Source organism: Brachycentrus maculatus, unplaced genomic scaffold (genome assembly GCF_059751285.1).
Source record: "Brachycentrus maculatus isolate JH-2025_06_01 unplaced genomic scaffold, ASM5975128v1 h1tg000439l, whole genome shotgun sequence".
Lineage (NCBI taxonomy): Eukaryota > Metazoa > Arthropoda > Insecta > Trichoptera > Brachycentridae > Brachycentrus > Brachycentrus maculatus.
Window position 1 is genome coordinate 361,441 of NW_028281187.1, and position 24,692 is coordinate 386,132.

At 34.0% G+C, this 24,692-nt stretch overlaps 1 protein-coding gene across 3 annotated transcripts in view; it reads right to left on the reverse strand.

Annotated features, from left to right (window-relative positions):
* Nucleotides 1-22,834, reverse strand: part of chp (leucine rich repeat containing G protein-coupled receptor chaoptin) — a 39,827-nt gene extending 16,993 nt beyond the window's left edge. The window contains exons 1-14 of one of the 3 annotated variants that reach the window (XM_088271383.1): nt 22,738-22,834; nt 19,713-20,053; nt 13,516-13,605; nt 11,817-12,027; nt 10,820-10,990; nt 9,459-9,667; nt 8,527-8,681; nt 8,337-8,439; nt 6,993-7,193; nt 5,638-5,747; nt 4,762-4,981; nt 1,768-1,992; nt 697-938; nt 63-220 (exon numbers count right to left, since the gene is read on the reverse strand). In XM_088271383.1, coding sequence (XP_088127509.1) covers nt 63-220; nt 697-938; nt 1,768-1,992; nt 4,762-4,981; nt 5,638-5,747; nt 6,993-7,193; nt 8,337-8,439; nt 8,527-8,681; nt 9,459-9,667; nt 10,820-10,990; nt 11,817-12,027; nt 13,516-13,605; nt 19,713-19,715 — 2,098 coding nt within the window. In that variant the 5' untranslated portion in view covers nt 19,716-20,053; nt 22,738-22,834. Of the gene's footprint in view, nt 1-62; nt 221-696; nt 939-1,767; nt 1,993-4,761; nt 4,982-5,637; nt 5,748-6,992; nt 7,194-8,336; nt 8,440-8,526; nt 8,682-9,458; nt 9,668-10,819; nt 10,991-11,816; nt 12,028-13,515; nt 13,606-14,982; nt 14,995-19,712; nt 20,054-22,737 lie in introns of those variants that run through there. The other 2 variants (XM_088271384.1, XM_088271385.1) reach the window with 2 other exon arrangements.
* Nucleotides 22,835-24,692: the final 1,858 nt, after the last annotated feature.

The following is a 24,692-nucleotide window of genomic DNA, read 5'->3' on the forward strand; positions in this document are numbered from 1 at the left end:
ATTTTACAGTCTGAAAGTTTTTTTAATGTGGAAATCAAACCAAATAAACTGAAATACCTTACCCGGTTCCCGCACGATGGTTCCGAAGGCTGCAGCAATGGAGTCACTGAGTCTATTGATTCTATTATGGGAAGCATTCACCTTCAGAGATCCCAGAGTGCCCACTTGGTCGAACATCGAGAACTCAAATGTAGACAATTTATTGTAGGAGATATCCAATCTACAAATAAAATTATAACAATCATATCACACATTGCACATTAACCTATCCGTGAGTGAGTTTCTGCGAACAAAACTGTAACTGGGGAGAGAGCTTTTTTAAATATCATAGTCAATACTATAAGCAGCATATTTTCTTGAATAAAAAATATATTTACAGCAGTAAATATTTACTGTTCATGTGATTTACATCAAAATTATCCATATTTTATTTCGTGGCATCATTACGATGACGTTGCACAAACATTTTTTTAAGTAAAATGTCTAGACTAGTATCTGAAGCACAGGCAGATCATCTTGCCTGGATATAATTAACAACCAAGATAACACTGCTTCGACATGATGCAGTGCCCTACGCATCATTGGTGCCGTGGCATAGTTGGGTAGACTAGTCGGGCGCCTATCATAGACATTCATTGACTATCATTGACATTAGCATTTATAAAGAGATATAATAAAAACTTTATTATTACTGACATTTCAAGTTCCGGTAAGTTCTGGAAGGCTTCGTCAGATATTTCTTTCAGTCTGTTACCCCTCAGGAAGATGGTCTTGAGTCGATCCAAGTTCATGAACCCTCTTCTTTCCAATTTCTCAATAAGGTTATCTTCCAAGGCGATTTCTCTCAAGTCCGGCAGTTCCACAAAGGTGTGTTGGGCAATGTAAGTCAGCCTGTTCACGGACAAGATGACACTCTCAAGAGATGAATGGATATCACCCTGAAAACAAAAAATATGACTTAAGGTTGCATTTCATATAATTTTGTTAAATAATGTTGAAAATCTTTTGTCTAGATGTAAGTGTGTGAGTAGTTCTGGTGAAATAAAAACAAATGTCATTTTGTCAATGACAATACACAAAAACTCAATTATCTGGACCTCCATTATGCAATTTTTTTGTTTTCTAGATCGAAAAATAAAATTTCTATAAAAATAGCGAATTGCGTCCTACCTTTGTTAGGTTGTAGAGCATAACATTTTAGTCATTATTTATTATTTTTTCTGAACATCCTGGGAAATATTTTATTATTTATTTTATTTCCAACTACATCCAAAAAAAATTGTTTTCCCGTTTTTTCTTCACTCATTCGTTCCATATGTCCAAATCATCTCAACACGCCTTTCTTAATTTTGTCAATAATACTTATCTCAGCCTAGCATTCTTTCCTTATTTCACCGTTCAAACATCTACCACACATTATTTTGCATATATACATACATATTCGTCTGAGTGATCACATTTCAACTGCATTCAGTCTACTTTCATACTTCTTTTGCCAACTCCACACTTCCCTTCCATACATTATGCATTGTTTGGATTGAAACCAGGACTCGTTGTGTGTTGCCAGTTTAGCCTTTGTAAATCTAGACTAATAAAAATGATTAAAACTGAATGATCATTAATCATTTTTAATATTTAATATTGTCTTACCTTATCAATTAGGATTTTAAAAACATATTCTAAAGATTCTACTGTAGTTGGTATTCTCTAATTGACTGTTATTCGGAAAGTACCCTAACATATTCATTGAGTTGAAATCTAGTCTACCTGCAATGTCCCTTTGTAAAAGTTGGGAATGACATTGTCCTGCAGCTCCAGTCGCTTGAGGTCCCCCAGGAAGTGGAAGGAGGTGTCCGGCACGGAGTTGATTCGGTTGTTGGACATGTCGAGATGCTGCAAGTGGGAGAGCGGGCGGAGGGCATCGTGGGGCAGCACATTGAGGGAATCCGCCAATCCGTTGGAAATCTTCAGACTTATCAACCCATGACCCAACTGGAAACAGAGATCAATAATACTTTTAAAATGTGATATGATGTACTGTTATATGAGTATTTTCAGAGAGGTAGTCATATTTTTTGCTGTTGTTAACCTGTCCAGGAGTTAGTTTCTGCAGTCAAAACTGTATCTGGGGAGTTAGTTTTTTCATTGATTGATTCGGCAGTCACTTTGTGGTAAAATCTATCCATTTTTTATTTAAGTTTTGCTTAGTAAATACCGTAATAGTAAAGTCCGCCTCTGTAGTGTAATGGTCAGCACGCTCGGCTACCGTTCTGGAGGTCCCGGGTTCGATTCCCAAGGGGGAAAAAATAAATATAAGTGATTTTTTCACTGAAATATTTATTCAATACACTGGACTGGTACCTGAAGCGGAGGGCTGATCACCTTTCCTTCATGTGTAAACGATCAAGATAACACTGCGTTAATATGACACAGTGCCCTATGCACCATTGGGGTGCGGGTAAGGGTTTTATTATTATTATTAATAAATACCACTATATCAAAATCTACTGTGACATGTCTTTCGATGCATTTCGCATCATTTTCAGCACGAGAGTTTGTAAATGATTAAAAAAAATAATAAAAAAATAATAATAATAAGAAAATAAGAAAAATATAAAATAAGTAAATAAATAAAAATAAAAATTAATAAATAATAAGAATAAGAAACAGCTCCTACCCCCTCTTCGGCCTTCAACATCCCAAGGACCTACCTAAAATTTAGAATTAGCTTCGCATATGGATTTTAATAAATAGTGGTATTTACTAAGTAAAACTTAAATAAAAACGTGAGTTTTTTCTCAATTTTTTTTTAAACTCCTGATATTATATCAAAGTCACTGCGATAAATACAAATTTTTCTTGAATTATTAAAATATTTACATTAGTAAACATGATTAATATAAAAATTATCCATGTTTTATTTCATAGGTTTTCTTTGACAGTTTCATTACAATGATACAACTTTGTTTTAAGTAAAATGTCATTGGTAAAAAGGAAAAATAATCTGAAGTATGGTTTTAGTGTTGAAATACAACCACAGATGGCAGTATAAGTGCCATTTTAGAAATAAATTTTACTGCTACTACTACTACTACTACTACTACCATCACGCCGTTTCTCCGCAGGGGTAGGCAGAGAGGATGGAACGCCACACTCTTCTGTCCTGACAAACACTCCTCGCCTCCTTCACATCCATACATCTAGTCATACATGCCCTCCGATTACGCAGACTTTTGACACCGCCAGATTTTAGGTTCTGATTGATCTGATCGTGCCAAGTTTTTTTCGGTCGTCCACGTTCTGTTTTCCCTCTCACATTCGCCACATATATTTTCTTAGTCATTCTCTCGCTATCCATTCGCTCCACATGTCCATACCACCGCAAAGAGCTCTTTCTAATCTTTTCAATTATTCCTCGTTCAGCCTTATATTCCTTTCTTATATCGTCGTTTTTAATTCTGTCATACAATGATTTTCCACACATTCGTCTGAGGGAGCGCATTTCAACAGCGTTCACTCTGCTTTCATCCTTCCTTTGCCAGTTCCATGTTTCGCTTCCATACATTAGTGTCGGTACTAGCACGCCGTTGTGAACCGCTAGCTTTTACTGGGTTTTAGCTATAAGCATTCATGTATGCCCATACTCCTTTGAGGAAAGTTTTGTTTAGACAACCATGTATGGCCATACTCATAGACAGATCAAATAAGAGGTGTTTAAAATTGAAATGTTATTTTAGGCTCTCTCTCCCAAAGCACATGTGAACTTTTCTGAATGAATCTCACCTATGTCCAATTGGAGAAATGTATTTATGTACGAATACTTCACAAATTGTCAACTGAATAAAATTAATAAAGTAAACCCTTATCCGCACCCAATGGTGCATAGGGCACTGCGTCATATAAACGCAGTGTTATGTTGATCGTTTACCCATGAAGGAAAAGTGATCAGCCCTCCGCTTTCAGGTACCAGTCCACAGTAATATTGAATAAATATTGCAGTGAAAAATCACTTATATTTATTTTACCCCCCTTGGGAATCGAACCCGGGACCTCCAGAACGGTAGCCGAGCGTGCTGACCAAAATTAATAAAACAATAACTTTATTTTGACAGCTTTAATTTTCCGTACTATTATTCCAACCGGTTTTAAAACACCATCTCTTCTTCAGGGATGGATGCGTACGATGCTAAATCCAATTGGAAATATTGCACCAAAAATAAGAGTGGTTAAAAACAAAGTTTTTGCTTTGTTGATTTTACAAAACTAATAAATAATTTATGTTGTAAAATGTGTCCTCGGCATAGTAAATTCCAGACAGGATACATTACATATTATGTATTATATATAGTATCACATATACATATATCGCTCACTCCTTTCAAGAACGTCATAAATCAAAAATCGGCAATTTTCAGTTGTACATGTTTTCGGAATGCCCAGAAAATGTACTATATCCCAGCAAAAGCGGCATATTTTTAACTTAATATTTACCCGCTACAGGACAGAAAGTGTTATTTTTGCATTTTGAAGAAAAGGTATGTTTTAATTATTTAAAAAAATATATTTAATATTTTTCAAATGGAGAAAAAACCGTCAAGTTTTACCCAAAAAAATCTGTTGCACAGTAAAAAGTTCAATAAGTGGCTTGATATTTATTTTCAATAAATTGTATTGTATGTTCAAACTTTAAAAACGATCTCCTGAAAAATCAAGTTTTTTGATTTATGACGTTCTTGAAAGGAGTGAGCGATATGTGGGTACCTCAACAAAGGCCTCTTTATCGATCTTGGATATCTCATTCTCTGACAGGTCCAGATACTTGATGGTCCTGAGGTGGCGGAAGGCGTGTCCTTGGATGGCCTCCAGAGAGCCTCCCACGATCTTCAGTTCCTCCAGATCCACTCCGAACTCCTGGAAGTCGTCGGAGACCAGGATGGAACGAGGCAGACGGCTCAGAGACAGAGAGCGGAGAGATCGCATCCTGAGTAAGATAAATTGCATATTTGAATTGTTTGATAAAATTGAGAAAGGTGTGTTTAGATGTTTTGAGAAAGTGAAGTTTTGGGAATGTGAGGCGAATGTAATCGGGAAAAGAAGCAGAGGAAGACCGAGAAAAACATGGCACGATCAGGTATGCCAAATACTTGAAAGTGGTCAGGTTAGGAGTCGTAATAATTGGCGGGTATGTATGAGGAGATGCATGAACGTGGAAGAGGCGAAGAATGTTTGCAAAGACAGAGTGGTGTGGCGTTCTATTCTCTCTGCCTACCCCTGCGGGAAGCGGCGTGATGGTTAGTTAGTTAGTTGGTTTTGAAGTGAAATGATAGTAAAACAAATTTATAAGGCGAATGCAGTTGGTAATAGAAGCATAGGAAGACCAAGGAAAACTTGGTATGATCAAGTATTTCAAATACTTGAAAGTTGTCAGGTTAGGAGTCAGAATAATCGGCGTGTATGTATGAAAAGATGCATAAATATGGAAGAGGTAAAAGTTGTGTGCAAAGACAGATTGGTGAGGCATTCTTTTCTCTCTGCCTACCCCTGCGGTGAAGTGGCGTGATGGTTAGATTGTTAGGTTGATAATTAATTGTGTCTAAATTCATATTGAAATCAACTGGTAGAAACATTGATAAGTACCTTCTTAAATCCTGGAGACTTGTGATTCCATTCTTTGATCCGCTAAGATCCAGATTAAAAAGGGTGTACTGGAACCCGTTGAATGATTCCCCAGGGATTATGTTGTGAACCTAAAGAACATAACAACAGTATGGATAAATCTTTAAGTATGAGATTACATCTATTAGCAGCTTTACACAAATGCAGTTGAGTATTGTACCATAAGCACTATTGTATGGGGATAAGTCGCACAGAAGATGATGGGCTTAGTGCGTATTGTTTATATCATGTACATTACTTTGAGACAAAAAATATTTAGTTAATTGACTAAAAATAACATTCAATAAGGATACTAATAAGCACCCTTGCGAAAGTATATATATTTATAAATTATTTGTTGTAACTTCAGACAGTTGGCAGAATTCCATATTGAATTGTTCGGTAATATATCCAAAATTAAGCACAATTAATGGATTGAATTCTACATTATTTACATATATGATATGTGACGCATTTTGTCTTATTAAGACATTATCAAACACAAGTTTTTGATAATGTCTTATTAAGACATTATCAAACACAAGTCGCTCACTCTTTTCAAGAACATCATAAATCAAAAATCGTCAATTTTCAGTTGTTCATATTTTCGGAATGCCCAGAAAATGTACTATATCCCAGCAAAAGCAGCATATTTTTAACTTAATATTTACTCACTATAGGACAGAAAGTGTTGTTCTTGCATTTTGAAGAAAAGGTATTGTTTAAGTATTTTTTTTTAAATATACATTTTTTTTTTCAAATGGAGAAAAAATCTTCAGGCTTTACCTAAAAAATCTGTTGCACGGTAAAAAGTTCAATGAGTGGCTTGATATTTATTTTTAATACATTGTATTATATTTTTCAATTTTAAAAACGTTCTCCTGAAAAATCAAGTTTTTTGATTTATGACCTTCTTGAAAGGAGTGAGCAAAGTGTTTGATAATGTCTTAATAAGACGAAACGCATCACATATAATATATGTAAATAAAGTAGAATTCAATCCAATAAGCGTGTTTAATTTTGGATACACAATATTACCCAACTTTTTAAATTTTCAAAATTTATTATTATTATCTCACAAAACCAAAGTTAATTTTGATTGTGTAAATTTATAATATCTTATATTAACATTTTACATCACGATATGATGTAATTATGTTACAATATATCCACCTCTATAGTGCAGTGATAAGTGCGTTTGACTACCGTATTGGAGGTCTCTACATAGTTCAATTACAATATGTGCTTTTCGGTCTCTTGTGACTTTAGACAATCACTCTTTCACATGCTAAAGCGCATATGTGTAAAGGCGACTAATAACCTGTGTATCAATTTACCTCATTTTCTTTAAGACTTAAATATCTCAAAAAGTCAAATTGGTGGAACAGACTCTTCGGTAGTCCAGTCAGATTGTTGGAAGAGAGATCTAATGACTGAAGAGTTGCTTCGAGCCCGGCAAATGCGGATGGAGCAATGTCTGTTAGAACACAATCTCTCAAGGAAAGTGTCCTGATTTTTGCTTGTCGAAATGCATCTTCCTGCAAACCAAATGATCAAGTATTTTATTTATTTTAAAATAGGTATAAAACACGTAATTTGTGGAAATATGGGAGTCAGAGCTACTTAAAATATTGTGAATATTTTTCATACTAGTGTTTTTACTTGGCTACATTTTAAATTTACAATTTTTTTACCAGATTTTTTTTTGACGATTTTGTTTTTTGCTTTTGAGATTTAGATATTTGAGTTTTGGATTTCTGAGATTTGTACAACTGAGTTATAAAAAAAAAAAAAAAAGTCATTGAGTGGCGGAAGTTGTTGCACAGACAAGAGAATTTTTGAATAAGAAGAGTATAAAAGTGGAAGTACATAAAATCAAATAAATTTTTTAAAACATGGTGACATTAATATGGCATTTTTATAAAATAAAACACAAATTGATGTATAACAAACATTTCTCAGTGACTTATCGCTGTATTTTCTACAAAATTATTCAGTCACATGATCAGTATCTGAATGGATAATTTAGATTGAGTTGTTAATGAACTGTCCACTTCTTGAGTAGTCTGAACATAGGCAGTTTAGGTACTTGCGATCTTTTTAAGGAACGTACCTCCTGCATATTAATATACATTGAGGAATGTACTTCCTGCATATTACTATGCATTGAGTAACGTACCTCCTGCATATTACTATGCATTGAGGAACGTACTTCCTGCATATTACTATGCATTGAGGAACGTACCTCTTGCATATTAATATGCATTGAGGAACGTACTTCCTGCATATTACTATGCATTGAAGAACGTACCTCCTGCAAATTACTATGCATTGAGGAACATACTTCCTGCATATTACAATGCATTGAGGAACATACCTCCTGCATATTACTATGCATTGAGGAACGTACTTCCTGCATATTACTATGCATTGAGGAACGTACCTCCTGCATATTGTTTTGCATTGAGGAAAGTACCTCTTGCATATTAATATGCATTGAGGAAAGTACCTCTTGCATATTAATATGCATTGAGGAACGTACCTCCTGCATATTAATATACATTGAGGAACGTACCTCCTGCATATTAATATGCATTGAGGAACGTACCTTCTGCATATTAATATGCATTAAGGAACTATTGTAGTCCTAAGATATTTTTCAAAAAGATTGATTTACTCACCTTGATGAATGATATTGGATTACCATCTAAGATTGTCGTATTCAATGTAGAGAATAGTTGAAATGAAGCGGGAAGCAGAAACTTGATGGCGTTGTATTCTAATCTGAGAAAAGCAAATAATTATTTCATTAAGTACATTTGTATGAAACTATTCAAAGAAGTAACGAAAGGTCAAGTTAATGATGAATACCTCAGGATGTCCAGGGAGATGTGCACTCCGGGGACATTGTTGATCGGTGGCACTTGGACGATGCGGTTTCGGGCCAAGTCTAAATGCCGCATTTGTTTCAATGGCGATACCTCCTCATATGGTATGTACATCAACTGATTGTCAGACAAAAGGAGCTGAAATGTTCAAAGTTATTTTATAGTTACAACAATCAAAGTGTTATCTTACATATAATAAAAAGCACTTTATTAGTATGTATTGTACAAAATTTATCGCAATTTAAGCAGAATTATTATGACAATTTTTTTTTATTCACAGTTACGTATTTTTTGTGTTTTTTATTTATTTAATTTTATGAAATTTTTTAGGTTATAGAAAAAAAAACATTGTTAAAGCCTAATACCAAAATTGATAGTCTAACTTCAGACTTGCCAATATAAACATAATGTCGATGATTAACGAAAACATATTTAAAAATATCCTAGAGTTAAATATCACCCCAAAGGAGTCATACACATAAGTAGAGTATAAGTTACACAAGCAAGTACGAGTATGGGTAATGTGTATATAACCCCGAATGCCCTAGCCATTATTGATATTTTTCTCCATTTCCTTTCCCTTAAAGCAGTAATATCCTTTACCCTGTGCTCTTTTGCTTTCGTCAAACGATGCAGATATATTTTGTAGAATTCAAGCAGCGAGGCCAAATTTTTTAAAATTTGCAAAGGGATATTTTTCATTGGAATTATTTCCACAGATGTCAGCAGTATGAAGAATAAGCTACATTTTAAGATGAAAATCATTACAAAGGCTCCTAAGAAATTAGTATTAAAAATTTGTATACTGCGCTTTTACAAACTGTGTGCTAAAGGCATGTTAGACTTTATCAAAGGTTGCACAGACTGTGTGCCAGTAGCAGGTGAAGAGTTAATGCAATTCCAAATGTCCCATACCTTGGTGAGTCGGCCCATGCCATCTCTGAAGACGTAGGGGTCTATCTTGGATATGTGGTTCCCTCGAAGGTCCAGGGTTTCCAGAATAGGCAGCGTAGAGAAGGCATCGGGAGGCAGGGACAGCAGAGAGTTGTCTGCCAAGATGAGCGTCTGAAGGGAGTTCTCCAGACCCTTCCAACTGTCAGATGCCAACTCTGCTATGTCATTACCTTAAAATTTAAACGAGTATCGAGTTAAGATATTTTGATAATAGCAAACGACCGAGAACAAGGACATAGCCCCTCAAAGCCTTTAATTTATTTCTGTTCTGTGCTGTTCAATGCCACTCCAATATTTTAATGATTTTTATGTCATATGTCCATCTTTTTAGGAGTCATCTCAGAGATCATTTTGATATTAACGGTCTCCATAAAACCTCTACACACATACACACATACACATGTGTGTGTGTGTGAAATAATAACTATAAATTAAATGTTATTTGGAGAGGACACAAAACAAGTGTTAAAGAGTATGCAATTATTATCCCACAAGATGTCTCATGTAACAATTTTTACATTGTCAAAACCACTTGATCTTGTCTAGTGAAACTAGCATGAAAAAGGAATTGTTGGGTAATATATCCAAATTAAACAAGGTTTATTTGGGTAAATTCTACATTTATTTATGTATATGTTAATACGCGACGTGTTTCGTCTTCTTAGGACATTATTAAATACATGTCCTGAGTGTTTGATAATGTCCTAATAAGACGAAACGCGTCACATATTAACATATACATAAATAAATGTAGAAGTCAACCAAATAAAACTTGTTTAATTTGGGATAAATTATCCAACAATTCAATATAGAATTCTACCAACTGTTTGCAGAACAAATAACACAAAAATGTCTGATATCGCTCACTCCATTCAATAACGTCTTAAATCAAAAAACTTGATTTTTCAGGAGAACGTTTTTAAAGCTTAAAAATATAATACAATGTATTAAAAATAAGTTCCAAGCCACTTATTGAACTTTTTACTGTGCAACAGATCTTTTTAGGTAAAACCTGAAGGTTTTTTCTGCATTTGAAAAATATATAGTATATTTAAAAAAATAATTAAACGGTACCTTTTATTCAAAATGCAAAAACAACACTTCTGCCCTGTAGCAGGTAAATATTAAGTTAAAAATATGTCGCTTTTGCTTGGATATAGTACATTTTCTGGGCATTCCGAAAACATGCATAACTGAAAATTGACGATTTTTGATTTATGACGTTCTTGAAAGGAGTGAGCGATATGTTAACACAGTTGGAACAGTTCAAAGGTTGTAGCCATATTAGGTCCATCTTGATTTGATATAACATGTAGGTGTACCTGTCAAGTCAAGGAGCCTCAGCTTTTGTAGGTAGCGAAAAGCCTTGTTAGGTATACTGATGAGGTCATCATCATGAAGCTCTAGTTCCCACAAGGATCTCTCTAAACCCAGGAAAGCTTCTTCTGGTATTTCTCCCAAGGGATTCTTGTTGATCGCCAATCTGTAAAGACCTGAAAAAAATAGTATATTTCCATAAATAATGAACAAACGATTAAAATTGTCAAAATTGACCTCTATATCTATTTATAACCGTTTTGAACTTTTGACCTTCCTGAGCTCTTGGCATAACGAGCTAGATATCCTGACCCAATAAGGGACAAAATAAAAAAATCCTCCCAGTAATGAGTAAATCCCGAGAAGTTCCTGATTGGCCCACACTGGATTATCCCTCCTGCTTCCAACACAGAATAAAATAAAACATTTTTTTAGCTAGAAGAACCGAAATCCACTTTGCCTAGCCGGCTCAAACAGGAGGATCATAATTGTAAGAACTACTTATAACTCCAAATTTTTTCATCAAAAATAATATTTAAGAAAACTTTTATTTTTTTATTTTTATAATCTCAAATCGTAAAATAAAAAAATAAGTCAGTAACGCAAATTCTACGTATTTATATATCAGGACATTATTTTTTCGTCTGCTAGCCACATTTTATTTCACTTTGATAAATGTGATATTGCCACAAGGAGAAAGCAAGACAATAAGATTACTCCGCTATCGATTGATCCGATTTCCGGCCTCCAACTTATCGGATAGCCGCCGTCAGTCGGCGCTTGGCGGCGCGCTGGAAAAGACGTGGAATATGTGACTCTGGCTGGCGAAGAGTTACGAGCTGCGTACTAAGATTTCCAAACAAATATGTTATTTTGGTACCCCGCTTCGGATCACGTGTAATTTTTGGATGATCAGTACGGGAAAGGTTTTTGATTTATAAACCATGTACATATTTGCAAGGTAAATAAAAATACAACTATAGTTGCGTGTGGTGGACTCACTGGTGGACTGGAAGAAGCCGGGCTCGAGGTCCCTGAGGCCGTTGTCCTCGAGGTGCAGCATGAAGACCTTGGAGGAGTTGATGGGCGGCGGCACCCTGAACAGCGGCACGGAGAGACACGACACGATGCCGAGGTCGGGGATGGCCTTGGAGCAGCTGCACAGCGGGTTGAAGAAGCACGGCAGGTAGTGCACCCCTGGCTCCACGTGGAACTGCAAACATCATCCATTCTTATCTGCCGTAGCTAATAATCAGTTGTAGCAAACTTGACGATGGAGACCTTGGGAGAACAAAAGAGGTGTCGGAAGACCCCGAAAGAGATGGTCCGATGACATAGTCATAGTCGCTGTGGGGGGTAAAAACTGACTAAAATGGAAAGAAGGAGAGGCCTATATCCAGTGAACAGAGGGCTCATGAAGAAGAAGAAGCAAAGAAAGTTCTAATATGGAAGATATAAATCAGTTGAAGCAAACAAAGGTCTAATAATGGAAGTTACACTAGCAGTGTGTGGAAGTGAAGCATCATCTTCTCCCCGCCTCCATCCCAACTAATTGACTTTGCAGACTATTGGGTCGGCTCTCCCCAGCCTCAGGCTTTAGATCCTTCTATCTTGGGCAACGTCATCTAGGTCATGCCTTCTTATCATGTTTCCTCTCTACATCATCAATGGATTCTTTGGTCTTCCTTTGAATATCCACGGCGATTACCTGGTTTACAATGTAATCCTACATCCTATGTGCCCATACCATCTCAATTGCCTTTCCTCTACCTTACTATTGATGTCTATTACACACAGGCTTCCACGAATGCGTGAACTCTTTATTTTGTCTCTAAGGGACACACAAGCTGACCATCTAAGCATTCGCATTTCAGCAGTTTCTAGTTGCCTAGAGTAGGTGTTATACATTGTCCAGCATTCAGAGCCATAGAGGAGTGCGGGTCTGATATTTTTTGGTAGATTTTCTATTTTACTTGAAAGTGAACCATGGAGTTGGCAAAAGAAGGATGAAAGTAGAATGAAAGCAGTCGAAATGCGATCACGCGTCTGCGTGTGAATGTGCGCCAAAACGATGTACATATGATAGAATGGTAAAATAAGGAAATAATCCAAGGTTGACATAGTAAGGATTATCGATAAAATTAAGAAAGGTGTGTTAAGATGGTTTGGGCTAGTGAAAAAAGAACAGTTAGAAAAATGAGGCGAATAAAGTTGAAAATAGAAGCAGAAGAAGACCAAGGAAAATTTGGCATGATTACGTATTTATTTCAAATATTTGAAGGTGGTCAGTTCAGGAGGAGTATTAATCGGCGGATATGTATGAGGAAATACATTAATTTGGAAGAGACGAGGAATGTTTGCAAAGACAGTTTACAAAAATATTTTCTCTGCCTACCCCTGCGGAGAAACGGCATAGTGGTATCTTTGTTGGTTAGTTGTTCTGAAACACATATTAATCTTTGTTTTTTTTTTTAAATAATAATAATAACGTAATACATTTATTTGAAGTAACACATTTAAGTAAGAAAAAGTTTTTTTTAAATTGTGATTTGTTTAAAGCACTGTAATATAAAGATGAATCTTACAAAATCTATTAATCTATTAATAACTGTTGCATTTTTTGTTGCGTCTGGGCTTTGTTAAAAAACCGTTAGAGCTGGGTTTAAAATTAGCTTCCTCATAAATCAAGTAGCATAATTACCTCTCTGGCGTTACTTAGAGATGCCCAGATCATGAGGATGAGGGTGATGATGACCAGAGCATACCCAAACTTGATCACCGCCATCAAGCTCTGAAAAAGCAATACGAACACATTACTTCATTAGTCAGTAAAGATACTACTACTACTACTACTACCATCACGCCGTTTCCCCGCAGGGGTAGGCAGAGAGGATGGAACGCCACACTCTTCTGTCCTGACATACACTCCTCGCCTCCTTCACATCCATACATCTAGTCATACATGCCCTCCGATTACGCAGACTTTTGACACCGCCAGATTTTAGGTTCTGATTGATCTGATCGTGCCAAGTCTTTTTCGGTTGTCCACGTTCTGTTTTCCCTCTCACATTGGCCACATATATTTTCTTAATCATTCTCTCGTTATCCATTCGCTCCACATGTCCATACCACCGCAAAGAACTCTTCCTAATCTTTTCATTTATTCCTCGTTCAGCCTTACATTCCTTTCTTATATCGTCGTTTTTAATTCTGTCATACAATGATTTTCTACACATTCGTCTGAGGGAGCTCATTTCAACAGCGTTCACTCTGCTTTCGTCCTTCCTTTGCCAGTTCCATGTTTCGCTTCCATACATTAGTGTCGGTACTAGCACGCCGTTGTGAACCGCTAGCTTGGCTTCCATGGACATATTCTTATTCCCAATCAATCTGTTCAAAGCACCATTAGTCAGTAAAGATAATTATTAATTTACCAATATATCATATATCCCGCCTCTGTAGTGCAGTGGTTAACGCGTTTGGCTACCGTGCTGGAGGTTCTGGGTTCGATCAGCGTTTTTGTCACTCCCAGATATATTTTATATTACCCTAGATTGGTACCTAAATTGACCTCCACCACGTTAGCCAAACGCGCTAACTTGTGCACGAAATACCCGTTTTAAAATAGTTTTATTGGACAAAAAATGTTTTATTTAAAAAATATATAAATACAAGAGGTAGAATAAGTTTTTTTTACAGGTATTATAAAATATTTAAGCCAGAAAAAAAAACAAAAACAAAACGCTTATTTAAATTTCGACTTAGGTAGATGACACATGTTTCAAAATATGTGGAAATAAACATTACAAAATAATATTATTTATTGATTCGGCATTAACATTGTGGAATGACATGATAATTTTATTAAAATTAAACACTTGAAAATACCACTTTAATGAGTTTTATTTTTATTAACCCCCTCCCTATATTTATTAACCTATATATACACCTAAATATGTATTTTTTCGTTAGTTTTAATTTGTACCAGAAGATGAAAACATCTGTCGTTTTCGAAACTAGTCGTAAATAAAAATAAAACTCATTCAAGTGGTATTTTCAAGTATTTAATTTTAATAAAATTACAAAATAATACTTAATACATATTTGGATCACAAAATTTGTGATTTTTCCATTTTATGGCATATAAAAGACTTAGTTATAAAATTACTTTATACGTAACTGAAACCTGTTTATAACATTTTATAAGGAAAAGGCCATTTGCTTCGAAACGGGTCGACGTTAACATTAAATTATAATATATATAACGTTATAATAATTTTCGTTTGTAAATTGGGTGTAAATAATATGTAAAGTGGGTGTATAATAATAATATAAACAATGTGTTGCTTTGTAATTAAAGTTTATTCTTAATTTATCTTTATATTTTTTTTCTATCTATCTATCTGATTCTGACAGTTTAGAATATAATATTTTTTCTATCTGATATCTTTTGTTTGATTCAGTGCGACGCATGCGACATCTGGTGGTAGATCTGTTTTATGTATGTACTATTTGTAGGTACTTAATAAAATGTATAGGTAGGTACCTAGTTATTTTATTACATATATATAGTAATTTTATAACAAAGTTTTTTATAAAGAAATTATAAAATAATATTTTAGTCAGGTCAAACCGTTTATAAAAATAATCTGAAACAACATTAACCTTCCACGTGATGAGGGTATTTCTCTGTAAAACATATTTGATGAGTTAACATAATATATTTCCTAGTAAAGGCGGATAAAGTTCTCGAATGCGGAAAATAGCGGTCTGACACGTGTACGAGTATGGCAGACAAAAGCTTACAAAAAACATTTCGCATTTCGTGCGGGGATTTGACATTTCCTATTTTGTAAAGGGAATTTAAAGATTCCCCGCTCCTTCCGTGGATTTACATACCTAATCTTACCTGCTATTGTTTGGCATCGCGAGTAGGAATATTCGTGTTCCTATGTACCTAACTAGGTACTTTTATAGGTAGATATTGTATCTACATATCTATTAGATTTACATTTTATACTGACATTTCTTGGTGGAACTGCATTTTTTATAATAAAATGTGTCGGGTTGTGTGCCCGTGGTTAGTATCGCGGACCCTTGAGTCAGAGTTTCTCGGCTCGAACCCACTCTACCATAATTTGATAGCTATTTCTAATAATGGGCCGCTTAGAGAAAACTAAAATTATAAAAACACAAACACTCTTAAAAAATAAATAAATAAATAACAACTACATGGGTTATCCATATATATATATATATATATATATATATATATATATATATATATATATATATATATATATATATATATATATATATATATATATATATATATATATATATATATATATATATATATATATATATATATATATATATATATATATATATATATGTATATATATATATATATATATATATATATATATATATATATATATATATATATATATATATATATATATATATATATATATATATATATATTTGTGGAAAAAACAATTAATTTCATATCTTATGTTATATACATGTATAGAAATATTGTCATCATTGTTTGTCCGCCTCCGTAGTGTAATGGTCAGCACGCTCGGCTACCGTTCTAGATGTCCCGGGTTCGATTCCCAAGGGGGGTAAAATAAATATAAGTATTTTTTTCACTGTAATATTTATTCAATATTGCCCTGGACTGGTACCTGAAGCGGAGGGCTGATCACCTTTCCATCATGTGTAAAACGATCAATATAACATTGCGTTTATATGACGCAGTGCCCTATGCACCATTGGGGTGCGGATAAGGGTTTAATTATTATTATTATTATTGTTAGTAAAAAATATTATTAAATAGGCTATCGCATACCACCTAATTTCACTCATCTAATGCGTATTTAAAAAAGGTTAGTATTTTATTTTTATTTGATATTTTGCAGAAATTAAGACCGAAAGGTCAAATGAAAATTTATGAAATCAATGAAGGACTCTGGCAAATATACTTGGGAAAGTCATAATAACTTTTCAGACGAAATATAAACGACACATCAAAGATAATGGTTTATTCGATGATAATTATGGATCATTGTTAAGGTCCGCTTTAACAGCAAACGTCTTGTCAAAAATACTGGAAATGTAGAGAGAAAAATACTCATATATCGTAGTCGTACAGGAGAAAGTGACCTACTAACAAAACGTAAAATGTTCAGGAGGTCCATTTAGGTCACTCTTGCTTGGCAAGAAAATAAACATCAATGCAGTTAGTCATTTTAACTAGTCAATATATTGTACTTCCAAGTTTAAAATCCTTTGAGATTTTTTTCAGTGCAATATTAAGCTAGTAAGATATTAAATAGTCAACGATCACGTTTTGGTAAAAAATGCACTTGGTCACTTTCTCCTTTATGACTACGATATATTCATATATAATAATAATAATATATTCATATAATAGAACTTCCAAGAATTTGAGTAATGTGGTTGTCAATGACGGGTAGAATTGGTAAATGTTACACGTGTGTAAAGTGATCACTTAAACCAGCCTATGACGGTCGTCAGCCCCGTAAATGCCCAGACCTCCATATTCTTCTTCATCTTTGATGAGATGTCAAAAAATAATATGAAAATACCTAATGTAATTGGAGATAATCCAGATTTTGTGAACAAGTATTTGGACACACTCAAAATGTTGTAGGAAAATACTCTTCAGAGAAAAACCTTTTTTTCTTTGGAACACTTGATTGTCCCTTATGGGTAAAAAACGACGTAAGTAAGCTTGTAAATAAACAGACTTCCTTATTCCCATCTCGATAAACTCTTTCTTCCAAATTTTGTATTTTAACAGTATTGTCAACTTTTTGGTACAGTAATATGAAACTCTCCTTATCATTCATCGTTCACTTTGTGTAATACCACTTAAAAACTGTACTTCATAACTATCGGTGTCGGTATAATCATTCCGTCATTAGGTCAACTGTACTCTACAGTTGACCTGATGATGATGATGTGAGCGTATTTTTTTTTTGAATTACCTAACGTCCAAGTGACTCTGAAATCTAGCTACGGCTTATGTAACACTGTTTATCATGTCCCTACTCAGGCTTCAACTTTATAAGTTTCATAGCCTATGCCTACTCGTGAGTGGATTTACTCTTAATGTTTAAAGTTACTATAATTTCATGTGATTCATGAGTGAAAATTCTAGGCAAAAACACAATGTATTCACGTGTGTAAGGGCTTTTATAGACTTCTCTTCGCCACTGTTTTCGCTAACTCACTGTTGCCAACTTGACAGGTTCGCTGACCGTTTAGGGATCTACCCGAATCACCACAAAAGAATGATTATTTCAAAAACGGCAATCATGAAGTAGAGTTTTTTTAAGTGGCACTACTCAAAGTGAACGATGATTGATAAAAAGAGTGTTTTCTTTCATCTATGTTTACTTATTAATAATTAGTGGAGAATATCCAGTAATTCTGATTTTGAACGTAGATTTGGATAAACTAAGCATTGTAAAATTAATTATGAGTAAAATATTGATAACGAGAAACCATAAACCTTCGCCAAAGCTATAATACCGTAATCTCCATACACTAACAAGGGAAGCCTAATAAATTCATGTAAATGTCACCGAATCAATGCGGGGATGCCGATAGGGGTTCTGTGCGGGACTTTGGGGTAAATCTAAATAACTAATGGAAGAGGGATGCGAACAAACGACTATTTTTATTTATCAGGCGGGCGTTTTCTACAAAAGGGTTTGTGACAATGAATTTTTAACAAAACACAAAACTATTGATATTATCTGGAACGTCCGAAGAATCATGGAATTCGTTTAATTTTTAATATATTTTTTCAAACATGTATCACCTTCTATTACTGAATTAAAATGGCTTAATTTGTTTTCTATATTCATATGTTATAGATTAAGAAGAATATGGAAGTGTGCGTATTTACTGGGCTTACGACCTGTCATAGACTTATTTAACATGTAGTATTTACCATTCCCAACCATGATTGACAACCACACTAGGTACTCAATTTTCGAAAGTTGTATTTACAAAAATATATCTTCAAAGTTGTACTTTAATTAACAACTTCTTTAGGATGCAAATTCTCCGACGCTGGCTTAAACACTCTAGAAGGGTGAAAAGCCATTAACAAAGAAGAAGAAGAAGATGCGAGTTCTCAGCAGCATCTATGGTTGATCAAATACTTGAAAACTGTCAGGTCAGCAGTCGGAACAATCTGCTAGTGTATATCTCTGTCTACTCCTGCAGGGAAGTGGCGTGATGGTTAGTTAGTTAACTAGTTTAAGATTTTTAATTAATAAATCTGAAATGTGCTATATTTCAAAACTAAACAGCACAATAACCTCCCTACGGATATAAAAAAAATATATATTAAAATAGGTACTTTAAAAAATGTTTATTGAATTATGTAATATGAAAACACAAAAAAGGATGCAAGGAAAAAAGGCTGTATTATATCCTTAATTAAGTAAAATAAATAAATATTGAATGTAAGTCTCTCTCCAAGCACAATAGCTTAATTTTTTTTGAGAGGCAAAGTGTTATCAATATAAGATATTTTAAAAGTAGATATGTGTACCTAATGAAATAAATTGTAATATTTTTGCAAAACAAAAAAAACAAATTCTGACCAATATTAGATGACAAAATATCGTTTTACTTTCTGAAAATGTCAAACGCACGCGATACCAAAATTCGCAAAAATTTACCGTTTTTTTTTACGTCTGCGAGTACCTACTTCAGGGAGGTCATTATTTTTTGTGCTTTTTCGCTATTCGCTATTCGCGGCGCGTTGCCGTAATACTCGTAGGCATAAAAATCATTCCCGAATAATTATAATTAAGAAATATGATTAAAATACGAGCGTGCTTTACTTACCATTTTTGTTTCGCCTCGGATGAAGAAATTACAGTACGTTATCGCACGAGCACTTTTTACTTAACTTATGCTAAGTACATCGCATTACATATTCACAGACTTAATTACTGGCTGTCATGTTCTTGTTTTTCAAAAGCTTCCAATTATGCACGTGTTATGATGTCAGGAGTGGGTGACTCGTCATAGTCTCGCGGTGGCGGGTCACGGGTCACCGAGGTCACGGGTCACCGAGGTCGCGGATCCACAGACCAACCCAGAGGTGACTAACTCGATTATTAGTACTAAATAAACTACATCACTTCACTGTCATTAATTACCATTCATTATAGCTATCACGAAAACTGAAAAAGAGTTTATTTTTTATATTTATTTATTTCCGTATTCAGAAACCCAGTTATTGTTTGACCTTGCAAAGTATAGGTCTGGACTCAACCCCTACCCTCATCCGGTTAAAAATAAAAAGTATTTTGTAAATAACTGAGCATAGAATCAATGTAAACGAAGCCCAATAAGATTAAAGAAATATCCAACAAAAATAAGTAGAAATTTGGAGTAACTCTACATTAACTGCACTTTCTCTATGCCCTCCTCTACTCTCATCCAGTTAAAACTAAAAATTAACTTACGTGCCTAAAATCAATGTAAACGAAGCCCAGTATCGTTAAACTTAAAGAAATATAAAAAATAAGTACAATTTTGGAGTAACTCTGTATTGATTGCACATCCTCTATGTTTTCGTTTGTTCAAGAAACGTTAGTTTGTCGGTGGGTTTTTAAAAAATCCTGAATAATAACGGTTGAAAAAATATCGTTTTTCTGTCTGAAAACGCAAAACACACGCTATACCTGTACTAAAAAAATACGAAAATTTAATGTACGATAGTAGATCAAAGACGAATGACATAACAGGGTTACTTTGTATGCTGTTTTTCCTCATGTTTGTTGTTAACTACTTTCAAAGAAGAGACATATAAACTGGCTTCAAAATTTTTCGTATAAAATATTTTTCAATAAATTATGATGCTATTTAAATTATCAAAGAAAATTTAAAAAAAATATTTTTAAGAATATGAAAACAGTTTTTTTTTAGTTAAAAGGTAAGCCCGAAATTTACTGTGATTTGATTTGGTGATTTTTTTTATAAATTAAGTTCGTATCCCGAAGTTGACAAATATTAAACCATACTCCGAATTTAATAGATTTGATCGGTTTGTGAAATAAAATTGTTTTAAAATCAACCGAAAATTCTGTGAAATTGATTTTTTAAACATTCTTATTATTTAATGACAATTTTTTTGTTGAAAATTTAAGTTAATTTCCTGAAAAATCACTGAAAATAAATTGCGAGTATCTGATGGTTTGCTATTAATACCAAGTAGGTTTGACGAAAATTAATTTGAAATTTATGGAACAAGGCGACTTTACACTGTGCTTTAAAGCTGCATTCTAGTCCATAGTTAGTTTCCTTAGTTAGGAAGCCATACAGTTCACATATAGCCTCAAAAGGTTTCATTTAATAGGATTATTATCGACTTACGACATCGCTAGTCGAATACTCACACAACTGCGAAAATAGAATACTAAAAAACGAAAGTTTTTTATGTGGAATTAGTAATTTTACAATTATCAAATTACGCATTTTTAATTAATATAATATTTTAAACTCCATCAATATATTAATACGAGAATATGGGAGTTTATTAAAAAAATATTTGAGAAGAATTTTGACTATACGTATTACGAATCGATGCCTAAGCGCTGAAACGTACCAACTATACATTTTTCATTATAACAATTGAAAGTGTGACACGATAAGTACAAAAACAAATTAAATTTACTGTATCATTCTTCGATTACTTAATTATTAAATAGTCGAAGAATGAGTACAGTAATTGTTGGCAACCACACTGCTTCAATATTAAATATTATATTTTAATAGATTTACTTATCTAATTGAAAACATTTGACAATAATAAAAAAATATCAAAACACTTCAGAAATTTCAAAATGCAAAAAATACTATACTTGCGACCATGATTAAAATCAGAAGGTTTGTTTGCTTAGCCATCGAAATATACGTATAATACAATAATTATATTTGTCTATTTTTACATAAAACATCGATATTTCAGTTAAGAACACTTTTATGTACATTTTCAAAGCCTAATTCATGTATCTTTCGCCTTTTAACAGATATCGAATACTCAAACATCTGTTTTCTTAAATGACAATAGAATAAATGTGATATATCGTTTTACTTGTTTAATGCTACAACGATAAATAAAGACAAAACGAGCATAATCATACTGAAATTGATAGTAGTGTAAGGAGAAATACAAAAAAATCTTTAAAAACTTATATTTAAACGCAGATATGACAGGTAAGCTGAGAACTTAGAAAATTAACGATAATTGAGTAATGGTTACTGCAATTCGGCTATCGTATTGCAAGTCCTGGGTTTGATTCTCAGGATATAAAAAAATTACTCTAATCTTGAATAAATATCACCTGACCCAGCAGCTGAGGCGCAGGACTAATCACCTTGCCTTCGAGCAATTAGTGATCAAGATAACACTGTGTTGATGTGATGCCCTATGCACCATTGAAGCCGGATGAGGGTAAGGAGAAGAGTAATAAATATGGTAATTATGTTAAAACGTACTAAAATTATTCTGATATAAAAAAATGTGTTTTTTTTTAGTTGCTGATATAAATTGATTTTTCGCTATAGATTTTTAAAAAACAAACAAGTTTTACAATGATTTTGTAAATCAACGTTTCGATTATTCGCAGTTAAGGTGTTGGAACTAGGTTGCGAGTTGTTGGAAGTGAGGCCGACAAACGTCACACGTTTCTGGCAGAATTTTCCCTATAGATTTTCGCGCGTCCTTGACGTCTCGACCTATCCGTAGCACAACAAACGGTCGAGATTCGCGGCGGATTTTCCGAAAGGAAGGCTGAAGCGCGTCGTGGTGTATTAGCGACGGTGTGTCGGGTGCGTTAATTGGAATTACGTCGGCGCTTACGTGGTGGGAATTGGCGAATATCGTGACGTAAACAGCGTGTTGATCGAGAAAGCTTCGGCGCGAACGAACAGCGCGACTGACAGACTCCGAGTGCCTCGCGCCTCTTCCCCCATACTCGCCTCTCTTTAGGATAATATTACCAGGCTGCAGCGTCATCCATAATATGCCTACAGAAAAATAAATTTCGTATATTATGGTGCGTAGGGCACTAGGTCATATCGAAGCAGTGTTCTCGCAACAATATAATTCAGTTACGTCTGACAGCGCTGAGAGCCAGCAGTTAATTTTTTTTTTAGAATATACGTAGTAATTTTTACTATTTTTTTAACTCCTTTCCTTTCAATAACTCTTTTCTTATCAAAACCATGTATTTATTGCGAAGAAAAACATTTTTTTTCCATACAAAAACGGTGCTCTAAGAAAAAAAAACAATTACATCAAATGTTACCTGGGCATTAATAACATAAATGTAACGAATGCCATGTGATCAGAATTGCGTTTCAGGAACAAGTCTAGGGTGATATTAAATTCATATTTAAACTTGCTGACCATCAGATTAAGGATGCGGACAATGTTAAACAAAACAAAAGAACGTGTCTCAACACAAACAAAAATCTTATTTTACGAAGGAAATATGGTATTAAGTCTGTGCGTTCACAGGGCTTAGCGCCATTGACAAAGCTCTGTAAATGCCCAGACTTCGATTTCAGCTGCGTATAGAAAGAGGCTTTGTCTCAGTTAAGACATCTAATATACCTCGATTTATTTCTATAAGGGATTAAACGCAGTATTTAAGGACGGTCAAAAAATACACATACTTGTCTATAAAAATGAAAATTTTCGTTTATTCAAAATCTTGATCACAATAAAGTAATCGATAGATTAATTTGAAATTTTGACACAATGTTGCATACAAATACGCGAGTGTTTGTATGCAACAAAAAACATGTAAATAAATTAGTAAAAATGTATATATTCGTTAAGGTGACAGGTAAAATATGTTTTTTGAGGAAACAAAATTAAAACCCCAATGGTAGCGCTATCTGTTGAAAATTATCAGCAACATTTGCAATACTAAATATTGCTCATGGCAGAGAGTGTGATGTCATATTTTCGATTGCAATGTTGTATGATAGATTTTTAGTATAATTAATGCTATATGAGCAATAAAAGAGTAATACATAAGTGTAGTAAAAACAAACAAAAAACAACAAAAAATGTATGCATCTATGAAATAAATTAATTAAAAAATTTATTAATTTTGGATAATTTACATATATTGCGCCATTTTCGTAAAATACTACCTCAAGAGCGCTTCACATTGGCGTACTTTCTATGTATTATCCTTATCATTTAACTGAACCGAGCCTCATCATCGCGTGACCAGGTACAGCAAGTTGTTAAATAAGAAAATAACTGATATCGTAGGATAATTTGAATAACATCGAAATGGCTCGGTGGTTCGCCTAAATGGGGGAAGAGGGGATGGGGAGCCACCCTTTGAGCGGGAAACTGGGCGACGCGAGTCGGTAATGTAGATATTTACTTTATCCACTAAAGTCTCCATCGACTGGAATATATTACCAAATTCTCTACAAGATTATATTCTCAAAGATAAAACTCATAGTGAAGGAATATATCTTTTTTTATAGACTGGTTGAAGAATTTTTAATATAAATCCCTGTAGAAACGAGGGAAGGGTATGTTTTATCGCGTGATACGGTAAATTTGTATGTGGCATTGAAAAGTTCAAGGAAATATTGAGGTCTATATCGCGTACGTATAACATGCATATAACGTACTCACGTAGATAAAAATCTAGGCTTATAAACCGCCAAAAACAAAATGAGAAACGAATAAAAACTTAATTTGTATTTTTATCAGATGGAAAATAAATGGGCAATCAAGGCGAAAATTTGTCTTTAATATTAATTTACCATAATTATTAAAAACAT